Genomic DNA, 19,182 nt, shown 5'->3' with positions numbered 1-19,182 from the left:
TATTCCTACGCCATCACCTTGATGAAGGCTTGAAAATGGAATATCTCACTATTAAAGATCCAGTCATACTGTGAAATAATTTAAAAGATAGATATGACCACCTGAAGATGGTCGTTCTTCCACAGGCACATTATGATTGGACTCATCTAAGGCTACAAGATTTTAAATCTATCAGTGAGTATAATTCTGCTATGTTCAGAATTATTTCCCAATTGAAACTATGTGGTGATAATATTACTGATCATGATATGTTGGAGAATACTTTCACCACTTTTCATGCCTCGAATATGCTCCAGCAGCAGCAATATCGAGAGATGGGATTCAAAAAGTATTCTGAACTTATCTCACATCTTCTTGTAGCCGAGCAACATAATAGGCTATTAATGAAAAACCATGAAAGCCGACCTACCGGTTCTTGTCCATTCCCTTAAGTGAATGAGACGAACTTCCACCAAGCTAAGCGTGGAAGAGGGCGTGGCCCCAGTCGTGGTCATGGCCGTGGTCGGGGAAGAAACTCTAATCATGGTAATAATAATGTATCAAAGAACCCTCCTCACCACCAGCAATGAAAAAGGAAGGAACAAAAGTATGAAGCGGTACAAGCAGCAAAGCCAAAAAATGCATGCTATAGATGTGGAGAAAAAGGCACTGGTCACGTACATGTCGTACGCTAAAGCACCTGGTTGAGCTGTATCAAGCCTCCCTGAAGAAGACGGAGAAAAATGCTGAAGCAAATTTTATTTCTGAAGATAATTTAGACTTCATGCATCTGGATGTAGCTGATTACTTTGCACTCGCGGAAGGAGAAACAAGTCATGTGATCGGTAATGAATCTGTAGAGATGTAAATATTTTAATTTTTGTTGTTTGTAGTAGATAGTATGATTATGTAATTGTTGTACATAAATAAAAGTTATGATTTGATAATGATGTTTACTATCATATTTATTTTGTTTATGTCATTTTGAAGAGTATGGATAATCCTCAAATTATATTTGGATCAAAGACCAATCATGAAGATATTTGTGTCATTGATAGTGGAACAACTCATGCCATATTCAAAGATCAGAAATACTTTTCTTATTTGCATAAGGAAAAAGCAAATATTTCAATAATTTCTGGTAATATAAGTTTAATTGAAGGCTCCGGAAGAGCCACTATATTTCTGTCTAAGGGAACAAAACTTATAATAGACAATGCATTATTCTCCTCCAAGTCCCGAAGAAACTTGTTGAATTTTGTGGATATCCGCCGAAATGGGTATCATGTTGAGACGATAAATGAAATGAATATGGAATATCTTTATATTACAAAGAATGTTTCTGGCCAGAAGTGCATTGTAGAAAAGTTACCAACTTTATTTTCTGGCTTATACTATTCAAAGATTAGTACAGTTGAAGCACACTCTATCGTGAACCAGAAGTTTACTGATTCAAATATTTTTGTGCTTTGGCATGGCCGTTTGGGCCATCCTGGATCAATAATGATGAGACGAATTACTGAAAATTCGAGTGGGCATCCATTAAAGAACCTGAAGATTCTTACAAATAATGAATTTTCTTGTGATGCTTGTTATCAAGGCAAAATGATCACTAGACCATCACCAATGAAGGTTGGCATTGAATCCCCTGCCTTTTTAGAACGTATACATGGGGATATATGTGGACCTATTCACCCATCAAGCGGGTTGTTTAGATATTTTATGGTCCTAATAGATGCATCTTCAAGATGGTCTCATGTGTGCCTACTATCATCTCGCAACCTGGCGTTTGCAAAGCTATTAGCCCAAATAATTCGATTAAGGGCACAATTCCCAGATTATCCTATAAAGGCTATTCGCCTTGATAATGCTGGAGAATTCTCATCTCAAGCTTTTGATAATTATTGTCTATTAGTTGGGATAAAAGTTGAACATCCTGTAGCTTATGTTCATACTCAAAATGGCCTTGCAGAGTCATTTATTAAACGCCTGCAATTGATAGCAAGACCACTACTTATGAAAATAAAATTGTCCACTACTGTTTGGGGCCATGCTATCTTGCATGCAACATCACTTATCCATCTTAGACCGACACATTATAATAAATATTCTCCATCACAATTAGTTTTTGGTCATGAATCAAATATTTCCCATCTACGAATTTTTGAATGTGCTGTATATGTGCCAATAGCACCACCACAGCGCAGTAAGATGGGCCCGTAGAGAAGATTAGGAATATATATTGGGTTTGAATCACCCTTTATTATTCGCTATCTTGAACCATTGACGGGAGATTTATTTACTGCTCGATTTGTAGATTGTCGGTTTGATGAAACAAATTTCCCACAATTATGGGGGAGAGAAAAAGGAAATCAAAAGAGAAATTGTGTGAAAAGTTTCATCATTATCCCATTTTGATCCACGTACTCCTATATGTAATCGGGAAGTCCAGAAGATCATTCGTTTATAAAATATAGCAAATCAAATGCTAGATGCGTTTATTGATTTGAAAAGGATAACTAAGTCACATATCCCTGCAGATAATGTGCCTATCCAAATTGATGTCCCAACATGACCATCTACTAGCATGAGAGCTAGTGAACCTAAAACATCCCTGAAGTGTGGTAGACCTTTGGGTTCTAAGGATCGAAATCCTCGAAAAAGAAAAACAACAAATGATCAAAACGATACTATGAAGGGATCCCCTGAAGAGACCCAAGATCTGATTAGTTCTGAGCTTCCTGAAAAAACCAATGAACCCGAGACTTAAGTGAGTGTGAAGCTTTTAATAAGTTCTACTGGTGAAGGGATTAATTTAAATCGATCTGAAATAGTGGTGGATAATAATTTTGCATATAATGTTGCATTTAATATTATGCAAGATAGTAAGGATCTTGAACCCCGATCTATCGAAGAATGTCGACAAAGATTTGATTGGCCAAAATGACAAGAGGCAATTCAATCAGAATTGAACGCACTTGCTAAAAGAGAGGTCTTTGGACCAGTAGTCCAAACACATGCTGGTATAAAATCAGTTGGTCATAAATGGATTTTTGTGCGAAAAAGGAATGATAAAAATGAAATTAAAAGATACAAAGCTCGCCTTGTCACATAAGGATTCTCACAACGACCTAGAGTCGATTTTGATGAAACATATTCACCTGTTATGGATGCCATAACATTTCGATATCTCATCAGTTTAGCACTACATGAAAAGCTTGAAATACATCTAATAGATGTAGTTACGACTTATTTGTACGGTTCACTTGATAATGAAATTTATATGAAAATCCCCGAAGGACTTAAAATGTCTGAAGCAAATCCAAAATCCCGGGAAATGTATTCAATCAGATTACAAAGATCTTTGTATGGTTTAAAGCAATCTGGGCGTATGTGATATAATCGCCTCAGTGAATATTTGCTTAAAGAGGGTTACATAAATGATGTTATTTGTCCATGTATTTTTATAAAGAAAATGACATCATAATTTTTATACTTGGTGTTTATGTTGATGACATAAATCTTGTTGGAACTCCAGAAGAGCTCCAAAGGGCAATTGCATATCTTAAGAAAGAATTTGAGATGAAAGATCTTGGAAAGATAAAACTTTGTCTTGGTCTGCAAATTGAACATTTAGTAGACGAGATCTTTATCCATCAATCTGCCTATACATGAAGGGTCTTAAAACGCTTTTACATGGACAAAGCGCACTCATTGAGTACACCAATGATTGTTCAATCACTTGAAGTGAATAAGGATTTGTTTCAACCTCCAGAATAGGATGGGGAACTCCTTGGTCCCGAAATACATTATCTTAGTGCAATTGGTGCACTTATGTATCTTGCTAATGCTACAAGGCCTGACATAGTTTTTTCTGTTAATTTACTAGCAAGATATAGCTCTTCTCCTATACGGAGATATTGGAATGAGATTAAGCATATATTGCGATATTTAAAGGGAACACTTGATATGGGTTTATTTTATTCTAACAAAGATATTGCGGATCTTGTTGGTTATGCAGATGCAGGTTGTTTATCTGATCCACATAAAGCTCGATCTCAAACCGGGTACGTGTTTACATGTGGAGGTATTGTCATATCATGGAGCTCCACAAAGGAATCTATTGTTGCTACTTCTTCAAATTATGCTGAGATAATAGCTATTCATGGAGCAACTAGGGAATGCGTGTGGTTGAGATGAGTGATTCATTTTATTCAAGAAAAATGTGGTTTGGAATGTGATAAAAGATCCACAATTTTATACGAAGACAATGCTGCATGCATAGCCCAATTAAAGGGAGGTTTTATAAAAGGAGATAGAACGAAACACATTTCACCAAAATTATTCTACACACATGATCTTCAGAAAAATGGTGACATTGATGTGCAATAAATCCGTTCAAGTGACAATCCGGCAGATTTATTCACTAAATCTTTGCCAACTTCAACTTTTGAGAAGATGGTATACAAGATTGGAATGCGAGACTCAAATATTTGAAACAAGATTTTTATCAGGGGGAGTAAAATACGCGATATACTATTTTTTTCTTACTAAGGTTTTTCCCACAAGGTTTTCCTTATAAAATTTTTATTGAGATGACTAGTTATGCGTATTACTAAATATGTGTACTATTTTTTCTTTACTAGAATTTTTTTCCCACGGGTTTTTTCCTAGTAAGGTTTTAATGAGGCACATTATCTTTTAATGAACATCCAAGGGGGAGTGTTATAAATATATTATATTATGAATGTTCATTTAATACTCCATTGAAAATAAGCTTTCTGAAGAAGCTTATCTATATGAGACTCCGCCGTAAATATGTTTATCTATTTAGTACTCTATTGGAAATAAGTCTCCTGAAGAAACTTATTCTTTTAGTATCCCGTTATGGATAAACATCACACCCGGTAAAAGATTATCTATATCTGATATAATGAGTTTATCCTTTCGGTACTCCGTTATGGATAAATATTAACTCCGGTAGAAGATTATCTATATCTGGTACAGTAGCAACCTACACAACAACTTGAGCAGCTTACACATCAGCTTGAGCAGCTTACACAACAACTTGTTTTCTTCTATAAATAGAGGTGATTTCAATTAATTATGTGCATAAGTTTGAAGTTTGAATAATATATCAGTTTCTCTCTATACTTGTCTTTACTATACAACCTTTATTTTATAACAGATTTGACAAATAATGTTTTTTTCCCTTAACAACAAATTCTTTTAAAACATAGTTTCAAAATGGAACTCTTTTTTATTTAAAAGAAAGACAATCTCCTCGGTAAATCTGTATTCTGTGTACACATGATTTTCATAATTCAGAATTGGATGGATGTGGTAAAAATAAACGGGTGGTCTGGTTTCTGTAGTGTCTGTCATCTTTGCACGTTCTCGCTCTCTCTCTATATAAACCCATATTTTCGTTATCATCATTGTCTCTCAACCGTTCAACTCTCTTTCTAATCTCTCCGCTGCCTCACTTTTCTCCTCCAAATTTTTAGAGGTAAAGGTCTGAAAACTCTCCCTTCCCCCCCCCCCCTGTGTTTGTGCTTTTATTTTGTGAATCTTGAAAATGCCTTTTGATTTGTCAATTTGGATGTTTTTTGTGTATTTGGGCTCTGTGTTTCTTGAAAAGTTTCAATCTTTGTGTTCTAATTCATCTGCTTGTGTATCCACCCATTGTGAACTATTTGTTTGGCCAGGGGTGGGGGGTGGGGGTAGGGGTAGGGGTAGGAGTGGGAAGGTCCTGCTAGGGGAAGGTGCTGTTGAGGAGTGAAATCTCACTGCTTTCTATTTTTTATTATTTTCTTGGATGCTCTGGCTCAGAAAAGTTCTTTTTATTTGTCACTATGAAATAAAAGAAATGCTAAGTAATGTTGATTTAGTTTTAGTTCCAACTTCTCTTATGAATATGTATTTGTGGGTGTATTGGAAACTTATTTACTAGTTTGCAGGATAAAGGACTCTGCTCAGTTGTTTTAATGTTCTCACTTAACCACTTGACTAGATATAGTTTATACAGAAAGTTCATTGAAGTTCCCTTGTTATATATTTTTCCTTTCTAGCTAAAGATCTTATGGAGTGTAATTCTTCTATGTTTCTGTCTATGTCTATCTTAGTTTAGGTTCTGTTAAATTTATAAATTCATAAGGCTGAAGAATAATTTTACAACTTTTTACTCACTGTGGTAGTACTGTCTCACCCTTTGAGTAGTAAACATGGTTAACATTTTCAACATCAGGGTGTTCATTTGTGCGGATATTGCCTGCTCTTTTTGTGAGTAACGCCATTTGACTGACTGTAATTGTTTTTAGAATGGGAAGCTCAGGTGGCATGGACTATGGTGCTTACACCTATGAGAATCTTGAGAGGGAACCTTACTGGCCAACCGAGAAGCTCCGTATTTCCATTACTGGGGCCGGAGGATTTATTGCTTCCCACATTGCTCGTCGTTTGAAGAGCGAGGGCCACTACATAATTGCCTCCGATTGGAAGAAGAATGAGCACATGACAGAAGATATGTTCTGTCATGAGTTTCATCTTGTGGATCTTAGGGTTATGGATAATTGCTTGAAGGTTACAAAAGATGTTGATCATGTCTTCAACCTTGCTGCTGATATGGGTGGCATGGGCTTCATTCAGTCTAACCATTCTGTTATTTTCTATAACAACACTATGATCAGTTTCAACATGATGGAAGCTGCTCGGATTAATGGTGTCAAAAGGTCTTTATCTTGGTTTGATGTATTTTTCCGGTTTTCTAATGTCAGAAAATTCAAGTTTAAAAGTACCAGGAGTTGATGCATTACCATATATCTTTATTTGTCAAGTTAGTTCAGATACATTCATTTGTTTTGGATTAGTTTGATGTCTGACCATCGTATTGTTCAGGTTCTTCTATGCATCTAGCGCTTGCATTTACCCCGAGTTCAAACAACTTGAAACAAATGTCAGTTTGAAAGAATCTGATGCATGGCCAGCAGAGGTTTGTTTCCTAAAAATACTTATGTTTCCTTGTTTTGCCATTAAGTAATTCCAACATAACGGTTTTTAACTTTTCCTTGGTTTGGAATTTAGCCTCAAGATGCTTACGGCTTGGAGAAGCTTGCGACCGAAGAGTTGTGCAAGCATTACAACAAAGATTTTGGAATTGAATGTCGTATTGGAAGGTTCCATAACATCTATGGTCCATTTGGAACTTGGAAAGGTAATTTATTGATAGTCGCTGTTGACCGGACAAATTCCTTTCTGTCTTTATATGGATTACGAGAAGTTTTGTTCTTAACTTTTTCTGCATCTCAGGTGGAAGGGAAAAAGCTCCTGCCGCGTTTTGTAGAAAAGCCCAAACTGCAGTAGATAAGTTTGAAATGTGGGGAGATGGACTTCAAACACGTTCATTCACCTTCATTGATGAGTGTGTTGAAGGGGTTCTCAGGTAACCAAATCTTCATTTTCTTTATACAATTAAAACAATCAATCAAGAGTTAGTTACTATAAATAACCACTTATGCTGAATTTTTTGAGGTTGTCTATGCTTTTACTGCTTAGACCAGATACAATTATGAGAATAAGGCAATCTCTGTTTATACTTTGGAAACATGTTTACTAGAAAGATTTGACTTTTTACTTCGGACTGGAAATAAAATAAATGTAGCGTTAGCTTAGTTTTAATGAATCTAGTTTAGTTACTGAATATGACATTTAATAAAGGTCATTGAAGAACCTCTTGTCTAGATGGCATGTTTGATTTTTTTCCTCCATTAAAATGTAGTCTTAAAATGTTTAATTCCTTTATATAGATTGACAAAGTCTGACTTCCGGGAGCCAGTGAATATTGGAAGTGATGAGATGGTGAGCATGAATGAGATGGCTGAGATGGTTCTTAGCTTTGAGGACAAGAAGCTTCCTGTCCACCACATTCCTGGCCCAGAAGGTGTTCGTGGTCGCAACTCAGACAACACCCTTATAAAAGAGAAGCTTGGTTGGGCTCCGACAATGAGATTGAAGGTAGTGTGATCATTTGCATTTGGCAAAACTGTGTGTTTCTGCACGTGTATAAACTAACGATCATTGATTGGGTGCAGGATGGTTTGAGAATTACATACTTCTGGATCAAGGAGCAGATCGAGAAAGAGAAATCTCAAGGAGTTAATATTGCAAATTATGGATCGTCTAAGGTGGTGGGCACTCAAGCTCCAGTTGAACTCGGTTCCCTTCGTGCTGCTGATGGCAAGGAATAAGTTCATCCCTTCTATTAATTGGAAGCCAAATCACTGCTATGACATTGCTGCTTTATTAATATGGTTGTCGTAGGTGAATGTGTTAAATTTTCAGTAATTGTTGGCTTTTCTTGGTTTTGAATCTTGTAATTTAAGCCCCTTGGCTTGTGAAGGGGATGGTTTAATGCTTCAGCTGTATTTATCAGTTGTTTGAGAAGATCTATATATGATAATCCAATAATTGGCAATACATCTTTTTCCCAGTTCAAGGTCTTGCTGTTCCCCTTTTGGTGATCATGTCTATTATTTAATCAGATTGTTACATGAATAAAGTATTTACAAAAGCGAGACTTTATGGAAGCAGTCCGTCAGTGAACGCGAGAAGTTTTGTGCAGAAGTTTTGTGCATGCGACCCTTAATATGTAGGGTCAACTTCTTCTTTTGCTCTAACTTTCTGGCGTTCTAAATCAGTTTTGTGCATCTGGCGACCCTTAATATGTAGGGTCAACTTCTTCTTTTGCTCTAACTATCTGGCGTTCTAAATCTATTAGCCCGAGCAATCCGGATTCATGTTGGATAGTCACAATATAGGGATAAAGATACTTTCTAACGAGAACTCAAATTCTCGAGCTTGAAATCGAGAACTCTGGTTAAGGAAGTTTAATCAAAGAAACAATATGAGAAGGGCAATTTTTTTTACCAAAAGAAGGGGCAATTAACACAACAAGAGAAATGACCATTTACACAACACGAAAACTCCACTATAAAAGTACTTTTGTAACTTTCTCTTTTCTTGGAAAATAAATACTATGTGATTTACAATTATTATTAAAGTTACAATTATTGTTAAAGATAACTAGGAAGCTATAGCTAGTTGCATCGCAACTTTCTAGTTACACGAAAGAAGAAAACATATCATCTTTATTTATTCAGTGGTCCTTGTATATCATAAATATATGGATCATAATTTTTCACGTCACAATTCATACACTTTTCAAACTTGTCCTATTTCTTAATAGCCAAAGATTCAAACAAACAATCCAAAAGTAGAAAAGGAGGTATGACTAGTTTGAAAAATGGTATCTAGCGATCCGTATAATTTGGGGTGATTAATTTGTTTCTGAAGAAAGATCGTCTCAACCAATTACAAAAGTTCATACAACCAAATAAGAAAATGACTTAAAGCAATACCCTAAACAACAAACCAACAAACACAAATTGCATATGGCAAATTGTGTCTATCCCTAATTGTTGAGATTCAAAAACATGTGATTCCTGGGGCCTATGACAGGAGATATGACTATGATACATTACCCACAGTACTGACGTGGTCTCTTTTATGTCATGTGTGGGTCATATTTTTGCAGATTTGCTTATCAACTTTTTCTTAAAATAAGAAGAGGAAATTATCAAAAGAAAAAGTGCCCAAAAGTGATAGGAGGGTCGAAATTATTTTATTTGGGGAGTGTCGGTAGGGGTAGGTGAAAATACAAGGCCCTAGGGGTAGGTGAAAATACAATGCTATAGCATTGCTTACCACTACGCTAAATTCTATATTTAGTGATATTTTTCATGTTAGATGTATTTATCATATTTATCATTTAATTGTGGGTGATGGTATGAGAATTTTAAATATTGAAATTGAAAAGGTTAAAATGGCTCTTAACTGGCTTTTTATTCAAACCGTAGAAGTAGACTTAGAGAATATTTTAAAAGATGCGATGAATTTGGCCTAAGAGAAAGAAAAGTTCCTAAACCTTGTCCAACTAGATGGAATTACATATATGAAAGTTTGGTTGTTGCATATGAATATAGAAACCCCATAAACTCAACATTTAATACACATATAAGTGATGATGATGAGTACCTTACAAATGGGAATTGAGCTAATGTTAAAATACTTGTAGAATTTTTAGAAAAATTTTATATTACTACAAATGAATTTTTTGGGCAATATTATCCTACTATTTCTAACTGTTTAGTTTATATTGCAGAACTTGCAAATTTGTTTGCTCATTTTTTAGAGGGCGGGGAAATTTATAAACTTGCTATTGATTCTATGAGAAAAAAGTTTAAAAAATATTTTTTCCCTATTCCCCCTATTTATGGTGTTTCTGCTTTGTTAAATCCTTGTATAAAATTAGGAGGTCCTCATTTTTGGTATGAAACTGTTTATAATGGTTTAGCACTTAAAGATGAGGAATTGTCTCAACTTCCGGAAATAATAGCCTCAATTAGAATAAATGCTCAAACTATTTTTAATACTTATCAAGTTGCATTAAATCATGCTAGACCAAATGTTCCAACTCATTCTTCTTTTGATTCTCAATCATCTAAAAGAACTGCGGGAGTAAGAGCACTTAGTGCTTGGGCGGGGTTTAGGGGTTCTCAAGGTTCTAGTAGTAGTGATTTTTCACAACTAAATGAGCTTGAAATTTATTTGTCGCAGGGAATTGAGGAAGTGAATCCCGACGGTTCCTTTAATCTTTTGGAATGGTGGTAGGACAAAGAAAAATACTTCCCGGTTCTTTCAAGGATAGCCCGAAACATTTTAACTATTCAAGCTTCAACAGTAGCATCAGAGAGCGCTTTCAGTCAAGCAAGACTTCAACTCGGTGATTATAGAGCGTCTATGAGGGAGAGTTTGGAAAAATCAGTACTTTTCAGAGATTGGATCCGGTCGGAAAGAGAAAATTTTGGACTTGCTGAATCACAACCAGATGAAGACGAAACTTACGAAGAAATGCTAGTTGAACTTACGGAGGATGTTGCTTCGCCCGAAAGTGGCGATGACCAAGCAACTTTTCCGCCACCACCAACGGAAATTCCTCCGAACCTTGATAGATTTATGAAGTTTGTAAGAGATACCATGTAACTTGTATGAACAAAAATTAGTATGTATTATGTAACTTATATTTTGGCACATCTTGATTAGTTTCTTTTTCTTCTCAATGGTGGTATTAGCACTTTGTTGTGCTCATTCCATAGGGAGATGAAGACTAAGAAAGATATTGCCATATTTTTTAATGCTATAATAAAATTACAAGGCATATCTCTTTACAATATTTTTTTGTCTCGAATATAGCTTATATATATATATATATATATATATACATCTTATATCGATATACTATATATACATCTTATATATATATATACATCTTATATACTATATATATTTCGAATATCTATACATCTTAGATATTTATTTTAACATCCTTTTGTCTTTAATATTATTTTTTTTCAAAAAAAAAATATTGGGCCCACTTAGCCCGTTTAGCACGCGGTCGGGGCCCGGACCGGACCCGGAACCGTTTGAACCGGCCCACTTGGCCCGTTTAGACCCGAGATTGGCCCACTTGCCAGCCCTATTTTGAGCTAAGATTGAACATGATATAGAGAAAATATAGAGATACTATCATTTTTTTTTTACTGCTCCGGAATATATTTACTTTTGGTACCCGAAAAAATATAATATAAAATTTGTATAATTTTTATATATAATATATAAAATGTATATATATACAAAAAATATATATTTTTTTCGCTATTATTTTAAAAGCGGCTATACAGTATCATTTTCCTAAAAACATATCATCCGGCAGGTGCTACAACAGAGCATTGTAATTGTGCATTTATCTTGAGATTACAATCAGATATATTACTCGTGCAGAAGAATAAATTGACAACCTTTTTGGGAACATTTAACAGAAAATATGGAGGTCCAAGTAACACGGATGAGCTAATTAATACTAGGTAATCTTTTGAATTAAAAACGTGATGTATTTAGATTTTAAATAGATGTCACATTATGTTAATTAAATTTCGTGGTTGGGATCTTAGATTAATTAGGGTCGGCGGGCTTGTTGAATCCAGATCCAATATAATGGAGCGGTTCGAGCCCGAACCCTGGTCCGAGCCTGAACCCATCCTATCATCACCACCATAATAGTCGGAGCTCCTGCCATCCCTTGATGAAGATCCAACCCACCCAAACTCAAACCTAAACCAAAAACCACCATTTTGATCATCATTGTTTGAATTTGAGACGAAACCATAAATGGAGCAACCGGGACCAAAACCCGTAACCCAAGGATAAGTCCAACTTCCACCCGGGTCTAATCCGCATCCATATTTGAGGTTCCAAACTCCATTTGGACTTGAACTATCTCCTACTTTACTTGATACTTCTCTTCTAGGAATATTCTCAAAACAATGAATGAGAGATATGAGAAGAAAGATTCCACTAATAGTTTATAAGCCAACTACATTAATTTTTGTCATTTTCTCTTTTGTTCTTTCGCCAGTGAGATGGAAATCACTTATTATTAGTTGTGAGAATAAAAGCGTGGAAAGTACTCTTAAATCACCTCAAAACATCATTCATTTCCTTGGTATGACCTACATATTTGAATCATGAAAAACTTATGGAGCATTCTCTAGCAAAAAGGTAGGTAGCTTTGATTATTATATTGACAACCACTTAGTAAAATATGGAGTCGATAAACTTTCTCCATCCGTGAAATAAGGCAGAAATTTCTAAGTAGAAGAAATTTATTAATATAAGTTCCACGTGTAAAAGTTTAAGATAAACTTCGAGTTTCTTTGTTTACGTACAATATATATTATCTTAACAGAAGCAAATCCAGATGTAACCAACCGAGAGAGGCAAGAGATTTTCGTTATTCTTAAATTTTAACGCTCATTTTGAAAAAGACTGAGAATCCGGCAAGGGTTGACCACGATCTGGTTTTTATTTGGTTTGGGTTAATTGATCTTACTTGTAGATCCAGATCTCATTTAAAGCCTCTGAACCGTATCCTAAATTTGGTTTTATTTATTAGTTAAGTAGTCGTACTATTAAACTACGCACTTTCAGTCTCGTATGTCGAAATTTTGCACCTCTGTCTTGTCTTATATAATAAGCCCCTCCTCGAATTGTAATTTATTTTTATTCAAACTTGTAAATGTAAGAGAGTATTAAACTATTTTCTACCCATAGAAAAGGTAAATCTAACTAAAAAGTCATTCCTGCTTTTGCGTCATTTTCATTTTTTCGTGGGGTCCTCAGAAAATATTTGAGACAATAATTTAGCCTCCTTCACCTGCTAATGGACTATGTAATTAATCCTGTCACCCAGTGATTGACAGGGAGTTGGAGGAAAATATCTTGTAGTGGTACATATCTGCATTTAGGAGATTGGACTTATTTCTTTCCGATAGATATTTAGAATCACTTCTACTAAAGTTCAATCAAAATCTAATGATAGAGATGCAAATGAAACATGTTTGATTTATCTTAGTCTCATGAATACTTGTTATTCTACAATATAAGAACTAAACACTATAAGTTGCCTTGGCACCAAAAGCAAAGGCTACGATACATATATATGACCTTTCTGGAATAACTTATATTGAGAGGGCGTATATAACTTCAATTGCCAAGATCATGGAAAGTTGGGTTAACTTCAAGTTGAGCTGCAAATTTCTCAAGGATATCCTTCAGGAAAACCATGAATTCATCCTTCTCTGATGCTGCATCGGTCTGTCCATTTTCTATATCACCTAATACAATGTCATATAGAAGAATCACCACTTCATCATTCTTCAGAGGTGGCAAGCCCAATGATGCTCCATTTTTCTCGAGATAACGCTGAATAACATCTTTGTTACTTAGACTATCCTTCTCATCCTGCTTTTCCTGCATTATCTTCTCTACTGTCTCACTTAGTTGCTTTTCATCAGCCAAAACCTGAATCAAATGACCAGTTGAGAAGATTAGAACAAACAGACTGTAAGACACATGGGTTAGTTCAAACTAAAAGTCTAAATTTACCAAAGGTAAGTGAAGTACTTCTGTTTGAGGTTCACCCACAAGGCTGAAATCCTTCCCTTTTATACACATTTCTTATGTCTATTTTTTTTCTTTTTGACAAGGATTCTTATGTCTAAATTTATGTTGGAAGTACATAGCTTCATCTCACTCACCAAGCTGTTCGAGTATTAAAAATGCTAAGATGAGGAAGAAATATAAAGGGGATATGAAGTGCCATGTTAACAAAATATGCATGGATCACAGTGAGTGCAACCTAAGAGTTGTTTCCTTCAACACAGATCGAAGTACATAAAACCGGGGAAGTAGCTACCTTTCTTAATTTGGAACCATTATTGATCTTGATTTTCTGCACTACAACCACAGGGTTCTTAGCAAGAGCATCTGCCAGCTCCTGAAGCACAGGCTGAAGTAAATGTGCAAATTGGGCTTGCCCCAGTTCGTCCTCTCCTTCAGCCCCATGCCTCTTTAAAATGTCACTTAGTAGAGGAAACTCTGCTTAATATCAAAGCTAGGATTTAGCACCGAAATAAACTGTCGATAATATTTGATTGAACTGCAAGCTACGACCAAGATTATAGATTCTGAATTAGAAAACAATACAAGAAATGGTCCGCTATACGATGATTATGATAAACAAGACAATCATGAGGTTATCATAAGAGAATGTCCAGTATAAGGTGTGTGTGTATCATGAGATAATCATAAGAAATTGTCCAGTGGAAAATCTATCTCCTGTCTATCTATTTACTGCCTCAAGGTTCGTGTCAATCCTGTAGCCAAATTGGCCAACCAACAACACTTAGAGCTTCATCTTGACGAGACAAATACAGCATTCCAAATCGCACTCAGTTTCACTGTCAAATGTGCTGTTACTGCCACTAACAGTAGCATAATTCCACATGCCAAAGCTTGTCTCTGTCACTACAACGTGTCAGCCACGTTAGCGACATAATAACTCTGTCAGGTCACCAACAAAAACGTAGGCTAGCCAGTGTGTCCAGTTCAGTCAGTCTACTTCCATGTGTCATTCTATCACAGATACATCCAGTCAACAAGTCCAGTCTTCACGTCAACATTATTATGTTAGTAATATTTTCCAGCAAGTCCTTAGGGTTTTTCAGCAATCAGATCTATTTATCTAGTTAAAATCTCCAAATTCCACACCTAAACACCAATCAAGAGCGAGAACTTCATATTTCTAACAGTTGCCAGTGTATGCTGCGGAGCTCTGGCTCATAGTTGAGGTTATATTTTATAATGATCACCTCTATATTAAGAATACGACATTCAAGAAGACAAGAAGCCGAATAGAAGAAAGTTAATGCCCATTTGTGCAGTATAACGGAAATTGAAAATTGCTATTAAATGCAAACCTGCTACAGAACATGGAGTGCAACAAAGACATAACATAGCATTCAGTGGTACTACAGGCAATTGGTGAATTTGTGAAACTCAACCAGGGGATTCTGGGATGTCCACACGTACAGCGTGTTGAAAGAGAAAGAAAGCGGTCAAAGTCATGTCGTTCATCAAAAACTATGAAGAGTGGAAATAACAACGTGAAAGACTCTTTATGATACCATATCTTTTATCCATTCGACTATATTTTACCTTGTTGAAGAATCAGATTCTCGTTGAGTCTATCATATCAAATTTTGGAGGATATCTATGTATATTTATTCTGTTTCCTCACAGCTAGCATTGAACCCTGAGCCTCTTAATGTGAAGCCCTTTGTCCGGCCTCCCAGTTGGCTAATAGAGGAATTTCTACGGCAAGGATTGAGAAGGATGAGGCCATTCTTAAGGAACCAACTTAGGTGCATCATGTCTGGTAAAATGAACATGACAGGGAGACATGCTGGGATCTACCCGAACCTCAATCTTGCAATGCTAATGTAGCCCAAAAATAACAATCCGGGACCAGACCATTCTGGTTTCTGGTACAGATTATGAGCTTTTGAACTTTAAGAGAGCAAAAAGAGTTTCCAACTACCTCTACTGCATGTACTGGTAACTAAATTACGTGCCTTAATCGCTCGTCAACTCTGCACCCTATAATGTCAAAGCATTTAATTTCCATAAAAATAAAAAAGTTAAGGAGCACAAAGTCAAAGTGTAAATGTTAAGGGGTATCTGCTGCATTTTCTCCTAAGAAATAGCATTTGCAGAATTTTGCAAATGCAGAGAAGAAATAATATCAAATGATGTTACATAAGAAAAAAAAGGTTTTTGAGTAAAGCTTCATCATTTAAACACATTTAATAGTATCCAGCGATGCAACGGAAAAACCGGCATTTGGTGCTCTTTATTGGGGAGAAGGGAAGACTGGGAGCAAACCTGAAAGAGGAGGAATTCCCATTTCAACACCCATATGAATGAGAGCATCCCGTATTTGATTTCTTCTGATCTTTCCTCTATCTTCTGTGTCTAAATCAGTGAAAAGATTCTCAGCCAACATGGCAAAGTCATCTTCATCTTCCAAAAACATACAAAGAGTTTTCCCATCCAAAATTGCAATGACTATAGGATCATCTGAACATGCAAATACGAAATCAGTATGCTTTTCATTTCATCTAATGAAACCGGTTCCCCGATCGAATGAACAGAAAGTCAGGCATTGCACTTAAATATCTAAACCAGCATAGAAGCAAACAAAAGACACCGATAGCATACATAGCCAATTTCAAAGAACATGAAGTACATGTAGTCATGGTTTTAGTATGTTTATTGTCCATCTTGCAATTACAAGGCCATTAAATACATCATCTGCTTTTTCAAACTGCAACATTTAGTTCAATGACCGAAGTACTTAGTTCTTTTAACAGTTAATTGACTTTCAGTCTCCAAAGACAGCAGCTTTATAAAAGTTCAAATACTTGAAAGTTTAACTTATCTTTCATTCAGAAGTTTAGGTAGTCTTAGCGCATAGGAATGCACCAAAAACCAATTTCTAGAACATGTTTGCAAGACATGCCATCAATCTGTCTCAAGTAGCATTTGGAATATTGAAGCGAGAGTGTAACATATTAGTCATTCTTACAGAAGCATCAATTATATTAGGATGCATTACACTGGAAACTAGCTTGTAGCAGAGGGAGGCTGTCACTGCAAAAGAGTTGTGAAGTGAATGTTTTTAAAAGCATCTCCTAAACCTTCAAGTAATAAAATAACAACAGCACCATTTCACTCATAATTATTAACTGGAGGCTTCAGTGAGACCATCTGCTCACCAATTCCGTATGTGAGAGAACTGAGAGCATTGAATCCTGTTTACAGCTTTTGCGCAGTACCAAATGCATAACAAGTTCGAGAAGGTGAAAATGTAGCTTTTAAATTTTCATCACAACGTGTAGATGACTATACCAGACATCAGTTATATTGATATAGCATACCTATCAAAAAGACCTTTTTTAGATAGGTCCATGAGGCAACCATTCCATATTTTTTTTTAATAAATAAGAATTCTTAGATATTATTTGCTATGTGAAAGAATTAGTTTTTAATCTTACTGAGTTAAGGAAATTTATCAGCTTAAATAGATGGAGGAATCATTAGAACAAAGATGACTAGTTCAAAATTTTCTCTCCAGTGTTCTAATTTATATCAATTACCAATAATTTCATGCTAGAACAATATATTAGTAAATACGTTAAACTAGTACGTACGGCACAAATATTAGTACTTCTGAACAAGTCAAAACACTTGCCTTGGAGTTCGTCTACAATGGCAGCGACGTAATTTCGGAGAATAGACGAGGCATTTTCACGATCGAGCTGTTCACGGCGGAAATCAAGGTCATCGGCAACGCTGAGGCGTTTGAGAACGGCGGACTTGAGAGTATCCGGCAATGAGAAGCCGAAGAGCGACTCTGAGACTTTGGATTCAGCGAAATCGAGAAGCTGAGCTCCGGTGACTGAGCTGCCGTCCGATGACGGTAACGATAAGCTGACGGCTCTCAGCTGTGATCCGTCCAAAACCGTTAATCCTCCGTCCGACATTTTGCTTTTAATGAGAGAGTATTTTGAGAAGTCTTGAATTGGCGGTGAGTAAAAGAAAAGAAAACACGTCAAGTAACGCACTTTTGTTTGAAAATTGAGGAAAATGTAGTTACTTTCGCCAAAAAGACAAATATACCTTTGTGCTACTAGAAAAAGTTTAAATATATCATTCATTGATTTCAAATATATGCCTATCGTAATACTATTAATTTAAATATACTCTTTTTCTGTTAAGTTTGTCTCACACCTCCTTTTCCTCCCACAAAAGATATATGTGTTATGGATTATTGTGGGTTAAAGAGTTTTTCAATTAAAGTGACAAATTTGAGTAGGGATTATTTTATTTATAGAGTCGCCACTTAGAATTAATTTTTTGGGTATTCCAAGTCACTATTTATTTGAATCCCTAGTCAAAGGAAGGTTTGACTCTATTATTATTAGTCTGCGAAAATAAAATCCGGGTAAGAAATTCTGTTGATCGGAGAGAATATGTAAGACATTCCCCGAGTCCCGTGGTTCTAGCACGATCGCTTTATTGACTACATTTGGCTTATATTAATTTTGGATAACCTGTATTTTATTGATTCTCATGTTTTACCTATGCCCGCTTTTATTGCTTGATTAGATTTATAAAAATTATCTTAAAATAAGTCACGCGTACGTGTACTCATTTTTGTTTGGCGTCAAGAATCATGTCACGCGTACGTGTACACAATTAATAACACATTTATTATTATTCGAAGCTGATTGGTCAAGTCATATGAACGCGCACTTGTATTATTTTCCTAAACTAATTTGAAATTATTATAAGACCAAGAGTTTATGGATAGGAAATTATTTGGAAGTCGGAAAATATATTAGTTATTTAAAGTATTGAAAAGTCACCCACACTTAGAAATATTTATAACTTACTACACTATCTTTGAAATTAGGAGACATTTATCCATTATGGAAGAATGAGCTAATTATTAGTCTAGTGACAAAATTATTGGGCCTGACAGATTTATACTCAATTCAACCCATGTCTAATTATTTCTTTCCTATTAAATATGATAACTCATTTCTGGTTCACTTACTTGAACTCCAACGCATGTCCTGTTAATATGGTAAGATCTTCATTCTTAATTCTAAATAGTAAATCTCA

General features: G+C 35.6%; 2 protein-coding genes across 3 annotated transcripts; one reads left to right on the top strand and one right to left on the bottom strand.

Annotated features, from left to right (window-relative positions):
- Nucleotides 1-5,348: 5,348 nt before the first annotated feature.
- Nucleotides 5,349-8,473, top strand: LOC104104128 (GDP-mannose 3,5-epimerase 1). 2 transcript variants are annotated; one of them, XM_009612133.4, is made up of 7 exons: nucleotides 5,349-5,488; nucleotides 6,300-6,710; nucleotides 6,877-6,970; nucleotides 7,063-7,192; nucleotides 7,288-7,420; nucleotides 7,785-7,992; nucleotides 8,070-8,473. In XM_009612133.4, the coding sequence occupies exons 2-7, from the start codon at nucleotides 6,301-6,303 to the stop codon at nucleotides 8,223-8,225; spliced, it is 1,131 nt and encodes a 376-aa protein (XP_009610428.1). In that variant the 5' UTR covers nucleotides 5,349-5,488; nucleotide 6,300; the 3' UTR covers nucleotides 8,226-8,473. The 2 variants fall into 2 exon arrangements, with proteins under 2 accessions (XP_009610428.1, XP_009610429.1); XM_009612134.4 differs by having other exon boundaries at nucleotides 5,360-5,494.
- Nucleotides 8,474-13,471: 4,998 nt separating this feature from the next.
- LOC104117995 (uncharacterized) lies at nucleotides 13,472-18,134 on the bottom strand. The gene is made up of 4 exons (XM_009629153.4): nucleotides 17,747-18,134; nucleotides 16,378-16,572; nucleotides 14,351-14,532; nucleotides 13,472-13,956 (listed from the first exon to the last, which is right to left on the bottom strand). The coding sequence occupies exons 1-4, from the start codon at nucleotides 18,036-18,038 to the stop codon at nucleotides 13,639-13,641; spliced, it is 987 nt and encodes a 328-aa protein (XP_009627448.1). The 5' UTR covers nucleotides 18,039-18,134; the 3' UTR covers nucleotides 13,472-13,638.
- Between the last annotated feature and the right edge of the window lie 1,048 nt (nucleotides 18,135-19,182).

Source organism: Nicotiana tomentosiformis, chromosome 1, assembly GCF_000390325.3.
Source record: "Nicotiana tomentosiformis chromosome 1, ASM39032v3, whole genome shotgun sequence".
Lineage (NCBI taxonomy): Eukaryota > Viridiplantae > Streptophyta > Magnoliopsida > Solanales > Solanaceae > Nicotiana > Nicotiana tomentosiformis.
The sequence above is the reverse complement of the archived record's forward strand: the minus strand, read 5'-3'. Positions and strand labels throughout refer to the sequence as shown.